The sequence below is a fragment of the Notolepis coatsorum genome (assembly GCF_963971535.1).
Source record: "Notolepis coatsorum genome assembly, chromosome: 15".
Lineage (NCBI taxonomy): Eukaryota > Metazoa > Chordata > Actinopteri > Aulopiformes > Paralepididae > Notolepis > Notolepis coatsorum.
Genome location: NC_140179.1, coordinates 83,756,501 through 83,775,214, shown reverse-complemented (window position 1 = coordinate 83,775,214; position 18,714 = coordinate 83,756,501). Strand labels below are relative to the sequence as shown.

Below are 18,714 nucleotides of genomic sequence, written 5' to 3'. Positions count from 1 at the left end.
TTCAAGGGTACTACGACTATGCTTGTAGCCGCCCCCACCCACCCCCACTTCAAAACATGGTTAAGAAATAACTTGTCAACAACATCCCTGCAGAATAACACCATATGCTTGCCTGTACCCATGTAGAATTATTGTTTGTTTGTACATTGTCTGTACATGTCTGATGTAAATATTTAGCATTTATATATAAATAATATATGTGGGCATAATGCATAATTAGGCAGCCTGTGTGTGGGGGGGGGGGGGGTCGCCCGACGGAGGTGTCAATGGGTAGGTGTGGTGACAGTTAACATTCCAGACTGCAGTGCCTTCTCAGGAATTTAGCATGTCTATTTTTATCATGCACATTATGTCTTCTTAATACCGTTTTTTATTTTATTATTGTATTTTGCACAATCGATGCGGCATGACCACCCGCATTTCACATGACATTTCCCTGAATAAACCTCTTGATTCTCTAATAAATGTCCTTGAATTTGAAACAAACCTTGTTGTGTTGTTATTATATATCCTTTCTAATACTATTGCAATTGTATAGTTAGTTCATATTTCATGATCAGTGTGAACCGTTAATCATATTGGATGCCTTCATTTGAACAATTAATTTGCACTATATCCCTTGTGGCTTGCTGGTCATGAAAACTACTTTCTTGTGTGTGTGTGAGCACAGCGGTGTCTGTGTTTATTATTATTGCATGAAATTGGGAAAATATCTTCATTTTACATATATGTTCATTATGTCAAAGGCTTATAATTTGAAACACTAAAAAAAAAGTTATAGTGGTTAGAACCAACGGTGGGCCTGGTCATGTTTTCATCTCCAACCGCTCCCATGTTAAAAGGCATTTTTAATCTGCCATCATTCGTTACATTCTAGATAGAATTACCAAATGCATTGCATAATTCACAACCTCAGGACTCTGTCGAATTTTAAAATGTGCTGTTACCGATGTAAAACAAAAGGTGGCGCAATTCCTCTACAGCTCACTTTGCCAGCAACTCAGGGGAAGGTGGGAGGTGCTCAAGCCGGCCAAAGTGGCTGAATGTGGGGATATAGGCAATCGGCGGGGGGGGGGGGGGATGCGAGCGAATTTTCAACACAAGTGCACCATGAGAACCACCTCTGATCCACTCCCCCTGGTATATAGGGGGAACACGAGCCCCCCTGGCCCGCCTCGCTTCTATGAGGAAGTACATTTCACGGACGAGCTGTGGTCGTCTGCCGACCAGCGACCAACATTCTACCGGGAGATTTACTAATGATCGCCCGCAGGACTTTCTGGTAATAATAAGCGCCTACTAACGTTTAGCGTCTCCGTTATTTCTGACCGAATTAGTCAACCTCTCTTTTTTCTAATGGCAGATTCTTATTCAGAGGTATTTCGTCGAGTTTACATACGCTGTAATGTGGTATCAGAAATGTATAGAAATATGATAAATATGGCTATTTATCCGTTTTTTCGATAACGGACGTGGTATCAAACAAACACAGATTTAAGTGGTTACAATTCCGAAATATATGTAATTTGTTACAGATATTGAGATTAGGCTATTACTGTTAATCAAGGGGAAATTTTTTTTTTTTAAATAGTAAACAGTTAAAGTTATATGGCTTTGATCCAAGGCCAATTTTTGTCAAAATCTTTCAAAATCCTTAGGGAGTTACAAGGGATATATAAATGATAGGGCTCGCTGTAGTATAGCCTAATAGTGTGTGTGTGTATATGAAATCAGAACCTGGACAGTTTGCGTGCAACCAAAAATAAAAGGTCAAATTTTTCGCACTCCCCACGTTCCCTTTACAGCCTTCCCTGACCTAAAGCCCACGCGCCGCCTATGTGCCTGTTCCAAAGCACAGGAGTGATTTACTGAGTTAGTCTCTCCCTCCCTCTGTGAAATAACTACTTAAAGAGGACACGGCACTATAAACTAAAACATAAATTAACACAACACTACAGTACAAACAAACAAAGCAAAAACAAATAAGAAAATAAACACGTTCAATAAATTCAAAAGGGAGGGGGTGGGTAGCTGTGGTACAGCCAATTACATTTCAACAGATCACATAGTGTGTGTATGTGTTAACAGGCGTATTAATGACCATTAACTCCACTATGTAGTCACATTTACTACTGGCCAGGCTGAGCTAACACATGGATAAATACCTGTATAATTTCTAAATATACAGCGATATACATTTTAGGCCACAGGGCGCACCCATTGTTCTAACCTACAGAACCACAAGAGGTATTTTTTTCAAAAAGATGGGGATTAAAATCACTGCATTCCACACCACTGAGTCAGAGAGGGGCCTTCTGAAGAAACCTACTATAGACTAAACCCACTATAGACTTGATATACTATCCCGCTATTCACTGGGGGATAATGAAGAGATTATGTTCATTCTCTCTAAACACACGCCCCTGCTTTCCATACAGACTTGGCTGATAAGTGTGCTCAACTGTCTCTGATGCTCATTATTTCCCTTTGAGTGTAATTCCTTTAAGACTGGATAACGTATCACTAATACAGTATAGTATTACTCTTAGTTACTAAACATTTAAGATGGGATAAAGTATCTAGTACAGTAGTAGAGCTGTGAATCTTCACTGGCCTCACGATTAGATTACGATTCAGCTGTCCACGATTTTTGATTCTATGATGCAGCTCAATAATACTCAATATATTACATCCTCAATTTTATAATCTATATTACTGCACATGGCTACTTTATCAATTAATACAAGCAGTCATAGATTTACTTTTATTTAGAGAGTTGTTAAATCAGAATGTCAAAATAAATGTCTTTACTAGTGTTGCATGATAGATAGAAAGGTATCTCGATACCCAGCTGTTAAAATGGTTCAATACTCCATTTTATAGTTTATAGTTTTAGAATAACCTGATGCTGTATTTTCTATGAGTTGAGTGGATGCATGACCAGAACACTAGCTTTAATAATATTATATTTGATTTGTAGGGCGCTTTATAGTTGTGGAGCAAATCCCAAAGCGCTACATTGTAAAATAACATAAAAGCTAGCAAGAGTTTTTAAATTTTTTTCCCTCTATTTTATTTAGATTTTAATAATCGATTATGTTCCATCGATGCAGTATCGTCTAGTATAGAATCGAGAAATGTCCACCCCTAGTCTAGTATTATATATATATATATATATATATATATATATATATATATACACACACTACTGTATACAGTCCGTTGTTCTGTATGTGAGGTCATGTTGTCATTGTACCAATGTACCATGTGCGTCTGTTGTACTGTGTTCTGTATGTGAGGTTAGGGCTGGGCGATATGGAAAAAAATCATATCGCGATAACGATATGATAATTTTATTTTATTTCTCGATATCGATAATTATCGAATTGTTATAAGTATAAAAAAAAATAAAAAAATAAACATTTTTTTTTTTTTTTTTTTAACAACAGATGTATGTTTATTTTGCAGCAATTCTTTGTCATTGCCGCCATCTTTAGTGTTACATCCCCTCACACTCCAGTTCTCAGGCTGCAGCTGGTTTAAAAGCTAAAGTAAACCGGCTTCTCTGCTGGCTGTGGCTCCAGAGGAGTTGAACAGTTCTGGCTCTGCTCGTTTATTTTCGATCTTTTGGCGCTTTTTTGGTGGACAAACCACCGCACATGTGCACTGTGACTCGTGACTGGAGTCTAGTTCTGCTAGCACACATAGCCTACTGTGTACAGACGGTTTCAAAATGTATTTTAAATTAGAAAGCAAACAAAATAAATGGACAAGAGAAAAAGAAATCTGAATTTGGTCAGTATTGTCATTTGGACAAGCAAAGCCATTACTTTAAGTTGCAGGCAAGAAAGACAAGTCTGTCCACTGGCTCTGGTTTTAAAACTGCCCTGTTGCAGGTAAAAAAAAAAAAAACGATTTTTCGATTTTTTTTTAAATTTCGATATTCGATATCGATTATTAAAATATATCGCGATATTTATCGTTATCGTTATATCGCCCAGCCCTATGTGAGGTCATGTTGTCATTGTACCATGTGCGTCTGTTGTACTATGTTCTGTATGCAAGGTAAACAAAGGAAACTAACCGGTTGTGCTGGTTTGATTTCCTCTCACTCTCGTGTGTGTGTGGGTGTGTGGTTGTATCAACCAAACAGTGTCCGACTGGTTGTACTGGGCAACTCACAGGAGTGAATGTGTGCAACTGTGCGAGTGTGAAGCAGGGTGTTGTTAAAAAAAAATCCTAGCCTGGTTACTACTCAAGATGTTTTACCATAAACTAAGTCTACACTTATATTTCAAACTAGTGGTAGTTTAAACCTAGTAATATTAAACCTGCTGGTCTCTATGGCTAGTGGTATTAAACCTGCTGGTCTCTATGGCTAGTGGTATTAAACCTGCTGGTCTCTATGGCTAGTGGTATTAAACCTGCTGGTCTCTAGGGCTAGTGGTATTAAACCTGCTGGTCTCTAGGGCTAGTGGTATTAAACCTGCTGGTCTCTAGGGCTAGTGGTATTAAACCTGCTGGTCTCTAGGGCTAGTGGTATTAAACCTGCTGGTCTCTAGGGCTAGTGGTATTAAACCTGCTGGTCTCTATGGCTAGTGGTATTAAACCTGCTGGTCTCTATGGCTAGTGGTATTAAACCTGCTGGTCTCTATGGCTAGTGGTATTAAACCTGCTGGTCTCTAGGGCTAGTGGTATTAAACCTGCTGGTCTCTATGGCTAGTGGTATTAAACCTGCTGGTCTCTATGGCTAGTGGTATTAAACCTGCTGGTCTCTATGGCTAGTGGTATTAAACCTGCTGGTCTCTATGGCTAGTGGTATTAAACCTGCTGGTCTCTATGGCTAGTGGTATTAAACCTGCTGGTCTCTATGGCTAGTGGTATTAAACCTGCTGGTCTCTATGGCTAGTGGTATTAAACCTGCTGGTCTCTATGGCTAGTGGTATTAAACCTGCTGGTCTCTATGGCTAGTGGTATTAAACCTGCTGGTCTCTAGGGCTAGTGGTATTAAACCTGCTGGTCTCTAGGGCTAGTGGTATTAAACCTGCTGGTCTCTAGGGCTAGTGGTATTAAACCTGCTGGTCTCTATGGCTAGTGGTATTAAACCTGCTGGTCTCTATGGCTAGTGGTATTAAACCTGCTGGTCTCTATGGCTAGTGGTATTAAACCTGCTGGTCTCTATGGCTAGTGGTATTAAACCTGCTGGTCTCTATGGCTAGTGGTATTAAACCTGCTGGTCTCTATGGCTAGTGGTATTAAACCTGCTGGTCTCTAGGGCTAGTGGTATTAAACCTGCTGGTCTCTAGGGCTAGTGGTATTAAACCTGCTGGTCTCTATGGCTAGTGGTATTAAACCTGCTGGTCTCTATGGCTAGTGGTATTAAACCTGCTGGTCTCTATGGCTAGTGGTATTAAACCTGGTCTCTAGGGCTAGTGGTATTAAACCTGCTGGTCTCTATGGCTAGTGGTATTAAACCTGGTCTCTAGGGCTAGTGGTATTAAACCTGCTGGTCTCTAGGGCTAGTGGTATTAAACCTGCTGGTCTCTAGGGCTAGTGGTATTAAACCTGCTGGTCTCTATGGCTAGTGGTATTAAACCTGCTGGTCTCTAGGGCTAGTGGTATTAAACCTGCTGGTCTCTATGGCTAGTGGTATTAAACCTGCTGGTCTCTAGGGCTAGTGGTATTAAACCTGCTGGTCTCTAGGGCTAGTGGTATTAAACCTGCTGGTCTCTAGGGCTAGTGGTATTAAACCTGCTGGTCTCTATGGCTACTGGCTAGTGGTATTAAACCTGCTGGTCTCTATGGCTAGTGGTATTAAACCTGCTGGTCTCTATGGCTAGTGGTATTAAACCTGCTGGTCTCTAGGGCTAGTGGTATTAAACCTGCTGGTCTCTAGGGCTAGTGGTATTAAACCTGCTGGTCTCTATGGCTAGTGGTATTAAACCTGGTCTCTAGGGCTAGTGGTATTAAACCTGCTGGTCTCTAGGGCTAGTGGTATTAAACCTGGTCTCTAGGGCTAGTGGTATTAAACCTGCTGGTCTCTATGGCTAGTGGTATTAAACCTGCTGGTCTCTATGGCTAGTGGTATTAAACCTGGTCTCTAGGGCTAGTGGTATTAAACCTGGTCTCTAGGGCTAGTGGTATTAAACCTGCTGGTCTCTAGGGCTAGTGGTATTAAACCTGCTGGTCTCTATGGCTAGTGGTATTAAACCTGCTGGTCTCTAGGGCTAGTGGTATTAAACCTGCTGGTCTCTAGGGCTAGTGGTATTAAACCTGCTGGTCTCTATGGCTAGTGGTATTAAACCTGGTCTCTATGGCTAGTGGTATTAAACCTGCTGGTCTCTATGGCTAGTGGTATTAAACCTGCTGGTCTCTATGGCTAGTGGTATTAAACCTGGTCTCTAGGGCTAGTGGTATTAAACCTGCTGGTCTCTATGGCTAGTGGTATTAAACCTGCTGGTCTCTATGGCTAGTGGTATTAAACCTGGTCTCTAGGGCTAGTGGTATTAAACCTGCTGGTCTCTATGGCTAGTGGTATTAAACCTGCTGGTCTCTATGGCTAGTGGTATTAAACCTGCTGGTCTCTATGGCTAGTGGTATTAAACCTGCTGGTCTCTAGGGCTAGTGGTATTAAACCTGCTGGTCTCTAGGGCTAGTGGTATTAAACCTGCTGGTCTCTAGGGCTAGTGGTATTAAACCTGCTGGTCTCTAGGGCTAGTGGTATTAAACCTGCTGGTCTCTATGGCTAGTGGTATTAAACCTGGTCTCTAGGGCTAGTGGTATTAAACCTGCTGGTCTCTAGGGCTAGTGGTATTAAACCTGGTCTCTAGGGCTAGTGGTATTAAACCTGCTGGTCTCTATGGCTAGTGGTATTAAACCTGCTGGTCTCTATGGCTAGTGGTAATAAACCTGGTCTCTAGGGCTAGTGGTATTAAACCTGCTGGTCTCTATGGCTAGTGGTATTAAACCTGGTCTCTAGGGCTAGTGGTATTAAACCTGCTGGTCTCTAGGGCTAGTGGTATTAAACCTGCTGGTCTCTATGGCTAGTGGTATTAAACCTGCTGGTCTCTAGGGCTAGTGGTATTAAACCTGCTGGTCTCTATGGCTAGTGGTATTAAACCTGGTCTCTAGGGCTAGTGGTATTAAACCTGCTGGTCTCTATGGCTAGTGGTATTAAACCTGGTCTCTAGGGCTAGTGGTATTAAACCTGCTGGTCTCTATGGCTAGTGGTATTAAACCTGCTGGTCTCTAGGGCTAGTGGTATTAAACCTGGTCTCTAGGGCTAGTGGTATTAAACCTGCTGGTCTCTATGGCTAGTGGTATTAAACCTGGTCTCTAGGGCTAGTGGTATTAAACCTGCTGGTCTCTATGGCTAGTGGTATTAAACCTGCTGGTCTCTAGGGCTAGTGGTATTAAACCTGCTGGTCTCTATGGCTAGTGGTATTAAACCTGGTCTCTAGGGCTAGTGGTATTAAACCTGCTGGTCTCTATGGCTAGTGGTATTAAACCTGCTGGTCTCTATGGCTAGTGGTATTAAACCTGGTCTCTAGGGCTAGTGGTATTAAACCTGCTGGTCTCTATGGCTAGTGGTATTAAACCTGCTGGTCTCTATGGCTAGTGGTATTAAACCTGGTCTCTAGGGCTAGTGGTATTAAACCTGCTGGTCTCTATGGCTAGTGGTATTAAACCTGCTGGTCTCTATGGCTAGTGGTATTAAACCTGCTGGTCTCTATGGCTAGTGGTATTAAACCTGCTGGTCTCTATGGCTAGTGGTATTAAACCTGCTGGTCTCTAGGGCTAGTGGTATTAAACCTGCTGGTCTCTAGGGCTAGTGGTATTAAACCTGCTGGTCTCTAGGGCTAGTGGTATTAAACCTGGTCTCTAGGGCTAGTGGTATTAAACCTGCTGGTCTCTAGGGCTAGTGGTATTAAACCTGCTGGTCTCTAGGGCTAGTGGTATTAAACCTGCTGGTCTCTATGGCTAGTGGTATTAAACCTGCTGGTCTCTATGGCTAGTGGTATTAAACCTGCTGGTCTCTATGGCTAGTGGTAATAAACCTGGTCTCTAGGGCTAGTGGTATTAAACCTGCTGGTCTCTATGGCTAGTGGTATTAAACCTGGTCTCTAGGGCTAGTGGTATTAAACCTGCTGGTCTCTAGGGCTAGTGGTATTAAACCTGCTGGTCTCTATGGCTAGTGGTATTAAACCTGCTGGTCTCTAGGGCTAGTGGTATTAAACCTGCTGGTCTCTATGGCTAGTGGTATTAAACCTGGTCTCTAGGGCTAGTGGTATTAAACCTGCTGGTCTCTATGGCTAGTGGTATTAAACCTGCTGGTCTCTATGGCTAGTGGTATTAAACCTGGTCTCTAGGGCTAGTGGTATTAAACCTGCTGGTCTCTATGACTAGTGGTATTAAACCTGCTGGTCTCTATGGCTAGTGGTATTAAACCTGGTCTCTAGGGCTAGTGGTATTAAACCTGCTGGTCTCTATGGCTAGTGGTATTAAACCTGCTGGTCTCTAGGGCTAGTGGTATTAAACCTGCTGGTCTCTAGGGCTAGTGGTATTAAACCTGCTGGTCTCTAGGGCTAGTGGTATTAAACCTGCTGGTCTCTAGGGCTAGTGGTATTAAACCTGCTGGTCTCTAGGGCTAGTGGTATTAAACCTGCTGGTCTCTAGGGCTAGTGGTATTAAACCTGCTGGTCTCTATGGCTACTGGCTAGTGGTATTAAACCTGCTGGTCTCTATGGCTAGTGGTATTAAACCTGCTGGTCTCTAGGGCTAGTGGTATTAAACCTGCTGGTCTCTAGGGCTAGTGGTATTAAACCTGCTGGTCTCTAGGGCTAGTGGTATTAAACCTGCTGGTCTCTATGGCTAGTGGTATTAAACCTGCTGGTCTCTATGGCTAGTGGTATTAAACCTGCTGGTCTCTAGGGCTAGTGGTATTAAACCTGCTGGTCTCTAGGGCTAGTGGTATTAAACCTGCTGGTCTCTATGGCTAGTGGTATTAAACCTGCTGGTCTCTATGGCTAGTGGTATTAAACCTGGTCTCTAGGGCTAGTGGTATTAAACCTGCTGGTCTCTATGGCTAGTGGTATTAAACCTGGTCTCTAGGGCTAGTGGTATTAAACCTGCTGGTCTCTAGGGCTAGTGGTATTAAACCTGCTGGTCTCTATGGCTAGTGGTATTAAACCTGCTGGTCTCTAGGGCTAGTGGTATTAAACCTGCTGGTCTCTAGGGCTAGTGGTATTAAACCTGCTGGTCTCTAGGGCTAGTGGTATTAAACCTGCTGGTCTCTATGGCTACTGGCTAGTGGTATTAAACCTGCTGGTCTCTATGGCTAGTGGTATTAAACCTGCTGGTCTCTATGGCTAGTGGTATTAAACCTGGTCTCTATGGCTAGTGGTATTAAACCTGGTCTCTATGGCTAGTACCGTACTAGAACATCGTTCTTCCATCTCAGAAATATAGCAAAAGTACGACCATTTATTAATCAGAACGATGCTGAGAAGCTAATTCATGCATTCATATCTAGCCGGTTAGACTACTGTAATGCACTTTTCACAGGTCTCCCTAAGAAAACCACAGAGAGGCTTCAGCTAATCCAAAACTCTGCAGCCCGACTGCTAACTAGAACCAAAAGGAGAGAGCACATTAGTCCAGTCTTAGCTGATTTACACTAGCTTCCTGTAACATTTAGAATTGACTTTAAGGTCCTTCTCCTTACATACAAAGCTCTAAATGGACAGGGACCTAGCTACATCGCCAACACTAATAAATTACACACCAGCAAGAACACTGCGATCATCAGCTGCTGGACTACTAGAGGCTCCCAGAAACAGTCAAAAGAGGATTGGTAATGCAGCCTTTATCAACTATGCCCCAAAACTGTGGAACAAACTACCCCAAAACATCAGAGAAGCCAACTCGCTAGACATCTTTATAAGACAGCTTAATCTCTTTGCTCAGGCATTTCACTGTGGGGTAACTTGATGCTCTGTTGTGAGGAGAAGATGACTTTTGACCTAAATCTTTCAAAGTTGTTTAACATTCCAGTTAGGTACATGGTGTTCACCGCCTAGCCAAGGTTGATTCTCCTAACTGGGCCATTTTCATCTGATTGAACAATCTTATCACACTTTACTGTAACCTTGCTATTTACATTTAAAAATGTTATGCTCGCTTATGCCTGTATTTTTTACTGTTGTACGTCCGTTCTATTTTATAATTTTTAGACTATTTTTAAACTTAATCATTTTAAACTATTTTATTATTTGTATTAATGAATGAAACTGTAAACAGCCTATTGGGATGCTAGATCCTAATGTGAAACTCTGATTTACCATACCTTGCTATGCTCGCTCATGCCTGTATTTTTTACTGTTGTGAAGCACTTTGAACTGCAACCTCTGTATGAAAAGTGCTATACAAATAAAGTTATTATTATTATTATAGTGGTATTAAACCTGGTCTCTATGGCTAGTGGTATTTGTTCTGAAGGATCAGATTAAACCGAATATATATATTTATTTATATATATATATTTAATTGTATTTGTATATCCCCTGATATCCCTTGTATATTCCTTGTACAATATGCATTGAATATCCCTTCTAGTCTACTGAACATCCCATAATAGTCTCCATTCTACCATTGGACGAGACCTTGGTGCCAGGTCGCCATACCCCTCAGACCAAGTTCAATCGTACCGCTCAACATGTATGGACAAGTCCTAGTTCCGCGTAGGAATATGTCTACCGCACCACTAATGGTACTATTTGTTCATAGTGCGTATATATACTGCGCTATTAAAGTAGAGCTTTCTTTTAGTCCAGTTCTTTACCCTCCAACAGAGTGACAGACGCAAAAGCCTCCCCGCGAACCACGTGTGGGCAGTAAGGCCAATTCGGCCCAGTATCGGCATTGAGACATCGTGTATATTAATATTTGAATAGTCATATTTGGCACTATATCGTCGAGTTGGACGTATTCTATTAAGCTAATAATAGTCTATTCATATGTAGTGCCTCGTGCGGTAAGAGTTCTATAGTAATCAGCACCCCCATCGTTTCGGGCATCAGCTGGACGCTTATCCAGGGTGGTTGACCCCACGTGAAGCTGCACCCGAGGAGCTCCAGGCCAAAGAGCGAGTGGACCTGTATATTGGATTATTCTACCGACGACGGCTAGCCTTCCCCGGCTTGGATTATGCTTTGAGTACTTTGATTATTCTATGGATAAAGGCCAACACTGCGGTGTGTTGGAAATACCCCCCCCGGAGAGGACGACAGGTGAGAAGACGCTCTACACGACGAGGTCGCCTCACGTCTCTCCATCGTGGACCAGAGGACGCCGGCCACAGAGAGTCCAACTGCTTTCATCTGTGGATCGAGGATCGCTGGGCACCGGGTCGCACGACTGTGGGCTCTCCCAGGATACCCTCGGCCAGACGGGATACAGCCAGACTCTACCCCCCCCCTCCAGCTGTCCTACAAGCAGTCGGAACTTCCCCCTAGTGTATCCAGCTATATAATCATTCAAGTATCATTGCTATTGTTCCCTAAATATTCCAGGTTGTATATTTGCTTCCTGCGCAATCAGAGATTGGACATTCGATATTGATCTACCTACGAATACTCATTTGCCATAAAAGTGCATACTATTTCAAATCATAAATGTAATTAAGTGATCGTTGTACATACCTTTTGCTATGTATTATTATTAAACGCAGACTTTCGACTTGGTACATTTGTGTTGGATCCGTTTCATCAGGTGGGAGTGTTTATCATAATTATTTATACCTAGTACTGGGTGGCCAGAGTCTAAAGTACAAGAGGTAGTGGTAGTAAGTATCATATCTAACCATACAGTCAGGGAATTGTACCCCTCAGTTACAGTATTAAACCTGGTCTCTAGGGCTAGTGGTATTAAACCTGCTGGTCTCTATGGCTAGTTGCATTAAACCTGCTGGTCTCTATGGCTAGTTGCATTAAACCTGCTGGTCTCTATGGCTAGTTGCATTGCCATGGTTACAGAACACCCCATGTTGTTGACAGGTAAATACAATTCCAGCCTTTCATTGTTTAGTGTAACGTCGCTAGGCAACCAAATCCAGTTCCAGGAAGTAAAAATTGAATAATCAGGAGGCTTGAAATAGTTCCACATGCCTCAATGTCACAACCTTTATAGACGGCCTACAATGAGAGGATGAACCGTGAGGACTGATGGTAAACACTGGCTACTACGAGTGGCTCTGGATCAACTTAACATTGATCTACCATCGGGTGCAGACTGCAGAGAGGTCCACAACTCGGGATGGAAGACATGGAATCCTCTCAGACTGCAGTTCAAATACAGCCGACAACAGTACAACACATGTACAGATAATCTCTTAACTGTAGTTCAAATACAGTACAACATGTACAGATAACCTCCAACTGCAGTTCAAATCCAATAGCCTACATGTACAGATAACCTCTAACTGTAGTTCAGTTCAAATACAATACATGTACAGATAACCTTCTAACTGTAGATCAAATACAATACAATACATACAGATAACCTCTAACTGCAGTTCCAATATTGCCAACACAGTACAGGTACAGATAAGGGTTGCTAAACTGCAGTTGCAGCCACACCCAGATCTCGATGTGTGACAGACATCAACCCACAGAAATGTTTGAATTGAGGGCTATTTATTTAAGACAAGAGCTAGGACACAAAAAAAATACACACATAATAGACAACTACAGTAGCCTATACCCAAACAAACTCAAACGCTTTCATGTCAATTCCATCACTTCAAACAAAACTACACTCTAGGAGGTGTAGTTCAGAGGATCACCATCTCAAGTCTGTTTTCATTTGCCTTTTTCTTTTAAGAACAAATAAACACTTTAAATGTCTAAAATGTCAATTAATTAAACTCCCTGAAGTGGTTTCTTTCAGAACAGTCTCAAGTTTATAGAAGGAATGTTTTTGCTCTGTATCCTATAGTGACAAGATATAGCTCCAAGAAACAAGAGGTTAAACTTCTAATATCAAAACATTTAAAGGTTTGGCTTCAGGAGCTGTAGAGATTACCAATAAAAAAAAGGTAGGGGGACTCACGATAGGCCAAATACTTCAAAAAGAAACACGCAAGAGAGATAGAACTGGTGCAGATATCAGAATAATGTACATTAGACTGTTCTATTTCCAAGACGAACCCCAAAAAAAACTCAATGTCTGAACGTGAAGCATGGTGAGGCCAACGTAACACTTTCATGTTTCATTCCAAAACGAAATAAGCTCTTCCCATCCTGAACGATTAGAGATGTTACCCTTCTAAAACCAGGACAAGTTTTTAAAATACCACATAATGAATTGTTAAATTTCAAAATGCAACGCTATGTTGGGATGGATGAAGCCCATCATACTTAATTGTCATTTAGTTTTAAAACTCACCCAGAAGAGTAAGTTGAAGACGAAGAGGAGGTACTTGATGCATTTATTCACAGCCATGGTGGCGACGTCTCCGTTCTGTCCGCCGGGTGCTCGCAGCAGAAAGACAAATGCTGGTCGTGTCTGAGAGGAGAGACAAAGGTGTGTGAGAGAGAGAGAGTACAAAGCTACACTTCCTCAAACTACACTATAGTCGTCTGCTACACCTGTGTTCTACCTACTCCCCCTCTAGTCTCCTCCCTCCTCCTCCTCCTCCTCCTCTAGTCTCCTCCCTCCCGACTCCTGTGCGTGCTCTCCCTCCCCCTCTCTCCTGACTCCAGTGAGTGTGATCCCTCTCCAACTTCATACCATGATTAAGCATTACATACCTCTCGCTGTAACTTCTACACAATTTTACGATGATATTTTACAGCCTCTACTGCCTGGTGGTCTGACTAGAGTTAAACTCAGTCTGCCTGGTCTGGTTATACTAGAGTTAAACTCAGTCTGCCTGGTCTGGTTATACAGAGTTAAACTCAAGTCTGCCTGGTCTGGTTAGAGTTAAACTCAGTCTGCCTGGTGTGGCTATACTGGTTAAATGCACTGCTTTGAAAATGGAACACAGACAAACTGGAGCTCATAATTGCTCAAATGCTCCACTGTTGCAAATTGCAATATAGATGGATAATTTCAGCAACAGTTAAATATGTACACTTTTTTGTTTGAACTTTGTTCCGATATACAGTATATCTTACCGGGGACACACCGAGTCAGTCTACTGTGAGTGAGTTTCATTGACCAGGGTAACAGCCCAGCAAAGGTATTCCATTGTAAAGTGTCACACTTCAAACCAAATCAGAGATGCTCCAAGAGACTACAATTGTCTCGATTAGAGACTATAGTGTGGCCGAGTTCAGCTCCAACTCCATAGTGAAGTTTGCGGACGACAGTGGTGGTGGGGCTGATCTCGGACAACGACGAGAAGGCCTACCGGGAGGAGGTTGAGGTACTGGAACGCTGGTGCCAGGACAACAGCCTGCTCTTTTTGTATCACAAACAGTACTGTATTTGCAAATCTGGTACGTCATAAATGTATAGATGTAGCAGTACTGTCCACCTGTATCTGTATGTCATATATGTCCTGATGAATTGAAAATGGGGGACCCTGATGTAAACAAGACGAAAGTACTGTAGAGAGCTGTACTGTACCCATTCTGCAATCTGTTAATAAAGTTCTCAATCAATCAATCAAACTCCTGAACATTGGTAAAACCAAGGAACTGATCGTGGATTATAGGAGAGGACAGCAGGAGACACACACACCACTGAGGATAAACGGGGCTACCATGGACAGGGTGAGCAGCTTTAAGTACCTGGGGGTCCACATCTCAGAGGATCCGACATGGACAACACACATAGACTGTCGTAAAAAAGGCGAAGCAGCGCCTCTACCACCTGAGACAGTTAAGGAAGTTCAGAGTATCTGGGAAGATACTCCAGTCCTTCTACTCCGGAGCTGTAGAGAGCATCTTGACTGGAAACATCACTGCCTGGTATGGCAACAGCACGGCACAGGACAAGAAGGCCCTACAGAGAGTGGTATTGCACTACCACCCCTGTAGGTTCTATACAACAAGAGGTGCAAATCCAGAGCCTGCAGAATAATGAAAGACCCTTACCACCCCAACAACAGCCTGTTCATGCTGCTGAGGTCAGGCAGACGCCTGCGAACACCAGCTACTAGGACAGAGACTTCGGCTCAGCTTCTTCCCCCAGGACATCAGAGCCTTGAACACTGAACTCTCCACACAAGCACACATGAGCACACACTGTACACGCTCACACACTAGAAGCCTCTTTAACATGAGCAAATACACACTCATGCTGCACACTCACACTTATGGTCACTTTACAAAAGGAAAGGTCATTTTAAGAATAGTATAGTATAACTTGAGATTGTAAAATATAGCATGTACATAAAGATCCAGTGCCTCATCCGTAGCTAACAGTGTATTGCACTACCACAGGACCTAACATGTCCTACCATGCTCTGTAAATAACTCATGTACATATACCGATATGCCCTACTCTGTTTACTTGTTTTATTGCACAATGTCGTTCTATTGGATTCTATTATATATTACTATTGTATTATGCACATCGTTGCGGGCAAGACCCTCCACATTTCATTGTATACCGTGACAAATAAAACTCTTGACTTGACTATAGATGAGTTCAGAGGAACATCAGAATGGACAAGAACTCATAGTATTACCTCAGACATCTAGGTAGAATATTACCTCAGATATCTTGAAATGACAATCATAGACAATGAGGGCGGGGTGACATTGATGACATGAGAATGCTTAAATGTTGTGTTCACATCTTAAACATGTTCATTTTGAAAGCAATGTTAACTCATTGAATTGTATGATACATATGTAACGGAGGTACCGCAGTATATCCACAGTCACGGGTACAAGTAGTGACGTGGCTGTGGATGGTAAGCGGTACTGCAAGTAAACTCACTCCCCAGAGGCATCCAGACCCGGAAGCAAGCAGTGAATTCACTTCTTGCTTAGTGGTCTGTGATGCCGCCCGCGACGCCGGCGTCCGGGGTTCAACTCCCACTCAGGGCGATCCCTTAACAGGGGTTGAATCGACTAAAACACAACGCAGACAAGATCACACCGGCTACACATACATGCTTGGTTTATTATACACAAATCTACATTTTATATACATTTGATTATTTTTAATGCAATCTCTAAAACATAAATCATTAACGTGCATCTACCATACATCATTATAACCAATTATTTGGTGATGTCTAGTGTACAATCTTAAAATGCTGTCTTTTTTCATCTCTTTAATAATAGTTTAGTGTTAACTTGTCTTACTTAGTTGGCTTTTTTAGGTTATTTATGGCACTAATTGGTCTGTTTTGGCTAATCTGACCATGTAGCTCAGTTTGAGCCTCAGGTTTGAGGAAAACATGGTAAACATTGCACCTTACAAACGATCAAATGAATATTGAAACGTCAAGTTAGTGTCATAACGCAGCCAACAACTTACAGTAACTTACAGTTCACGTCTTTACTTTTACGTCGCGCACAATTATTGTCGAGCTTTGTTTTCTGACCTCCGGTATTTTCACCTAACCCTCACTATGCGATTGAGCACAGTATAGAGTTAGCCGGGCCCCTTTCGTGACTGATGCACCGAGTGAATCCACAGTCACTTGCTCCACAATACGAAACAAACCTAGATTTACCCCGAAGGACTGGTTCTAACCGAACCGTTCGTTATACAAGTATCACAGAGACATTTCAAAGATCCTCACAGTTGCACGAGGGTTTCGGACAGAGATACGGGATGGTTTGAAAGCTCGGCGTTGCTAATAAACATTTTAAATAATTTTTATAAACTGGTCAACACTGCATTATTTCCGGCGTTGGGTGCATGATGCGCATGCGCTGTGATCACAACCAGGCAGCCAACGCCGGAAATAATGCCGTTTTGAGCGAATTATAAAAATTATTTTAAATGTTTATTAGCAACGCCGAGCTTTCAAACCCTAGCGTATCTCTGTCCGAAACCCTCGTGCAACGTGATTCTTGTATAACGAACGGTTCGGCCAGAACCAGTCCTTCATGGTAAATCTAGGTTGGTTTCCTATCGAGGAGCAAATGACTGGATTCACTCGGTGCATCACAGTCACGAAAGGGGCTAAGTATAGAGTCAGATCATGAACCACCAGACAATTAAAAACCTAATTGTAATAAATTAAAGGTTAGTTAAAACACGTTCAAAATACCTTTGCTTGTGATACAGACTCTGGCCTGAGAGACTGTAAGCAGAGGGTCTTCTCTCGTGTCGTCCTCCTCACAGAGTGACAGTCCTCACTGACAAGCGAGGCGAGAGCCAACACACAGGTGTGGTGGGGGAGGAGCCTGTCTCCTCGTTAAGGCTGATTGGCCTCAGCTGCTGAGTGACAGTCCTCACTGACGAGCGAGGCGCGGGCCAACACACAGGTTTGGTGGGGGAGGAGCCTGTCTCCTCGTTAAGGCTGATTGGCCCTAGCTGCTGAGTGACAGTCCTCACTGACGAGCGAGCCAACACACCTGTGGTAGGGGAGGAGCCTGTCTCCTCGTTAAGGCTGATTGGCCTCAGCTGCTGAGTGACAGGTTTGGGTAAATACTTTACCTGTTTACCCTGTTATGCTGTACATGAGACAGAACTGTACACACATTTTAATGATGATGATTATGATGATGACGATGATTGTTATTATTTATTAGCAGTATTATTATTATTATTATTATTATTATTATTATTATTATTATTATTATTATTATTATTATTAGTAGTAGTAGTAGTAGTATTAGTAGTATTATTAGTATTATATACTTTTGTACTAAGTAATCTAATGTGCCTATTGTGCCAATATTACTATCTACTACTACTACCTATATAGTTATATTGATGTAATCTCAGTATAATTTAGTTTCTTGGAGAATGCCACATACAAGCCCCTAGAGGGTTTTTAGGCAATTATCCTTCACATCTCTTTGTGGATTATATTGTATTATATTATATAATTGTTGTGTAAATAAACAAAACAAACCAAACCTATCATGCTAGTATGTCTATACTACTATCCACTCAAGAGTGTAACACTCAACACTGTTTGACAAACAATATAACTGACCCTTCCTGCTGGTAAACAGATATCAAATATTATTTATAATAACACTGATTCTTGAGAGTCGGGACAAAACACTTTTGAATATTATATTTTGAGAATGCACACTATATTGATTAGAGTTGTATATTCATGTAGAGAAAGGTCTGAGCTATTTAACCATGTAAAGGTGCGGGCTCTACATAGAAAAACATTTTGAACAAATTCACATGTTTCCCTTTGAAACTTGATTTGGGTTAACTCCGTCAGACACACAAAAAAGTATATAATTCTAATTATTCCAGTCCAACAAGAATCTAAGGTTCTGAAGTATGTTGTAATAGTGTTTAGTTACTCTGGTATGCAATCAAATATAATATATAAACCTCAGGTGTAATTTCACACTATTCTGAAAACACAGATTTAGAAATATTTGCATTTTCAAACTTTGTTTTTAATTTTGATATGATAAAAAAAAGATCATTAAGTAAATAAGACAAGAGGATGAAGATCTGATGCTCCTTTATTACTTAAACAACATAAACTGAAGAAGAAATTTGTATTTTCCACAGAATTAACAAAAACAAACATCTGACGGTGTTGACAAAGAT

At 41.8% G+C, this 18,714-nt stretch overlaps 1 protein-coding gene across 1 annotated transcript in view; it reads right to left on the bottom strand.

Moving 5' to 3' along the window:
• The window catches only part of LOC311241705 (tetraspanin-8-like), a 39,018-nt gene extending 21,706 nt beyond the window's left edge, over positions 1–17,312 (bottom strand). The window contains exons 1-2 of the mRNA XM_084330584.1: positions 17,237–17,312; positions 13,444–13,563 (exon numbers count right to left, since the gene is read on the bottom strand). Coding sequence (XP_084186710.1) covers positions 13,444–13,500 — 57 coding nt within the window. The 5' untranslated portion in view covers positions 13,501–13,563; positions 17,237–17,312. The remainder of the gene's footprint in view (positions 1–13,443; positions 13,564–17,236) is intronic.
• Positions 17,313–18,714: the final 1,402 nt, after the last annotated feature.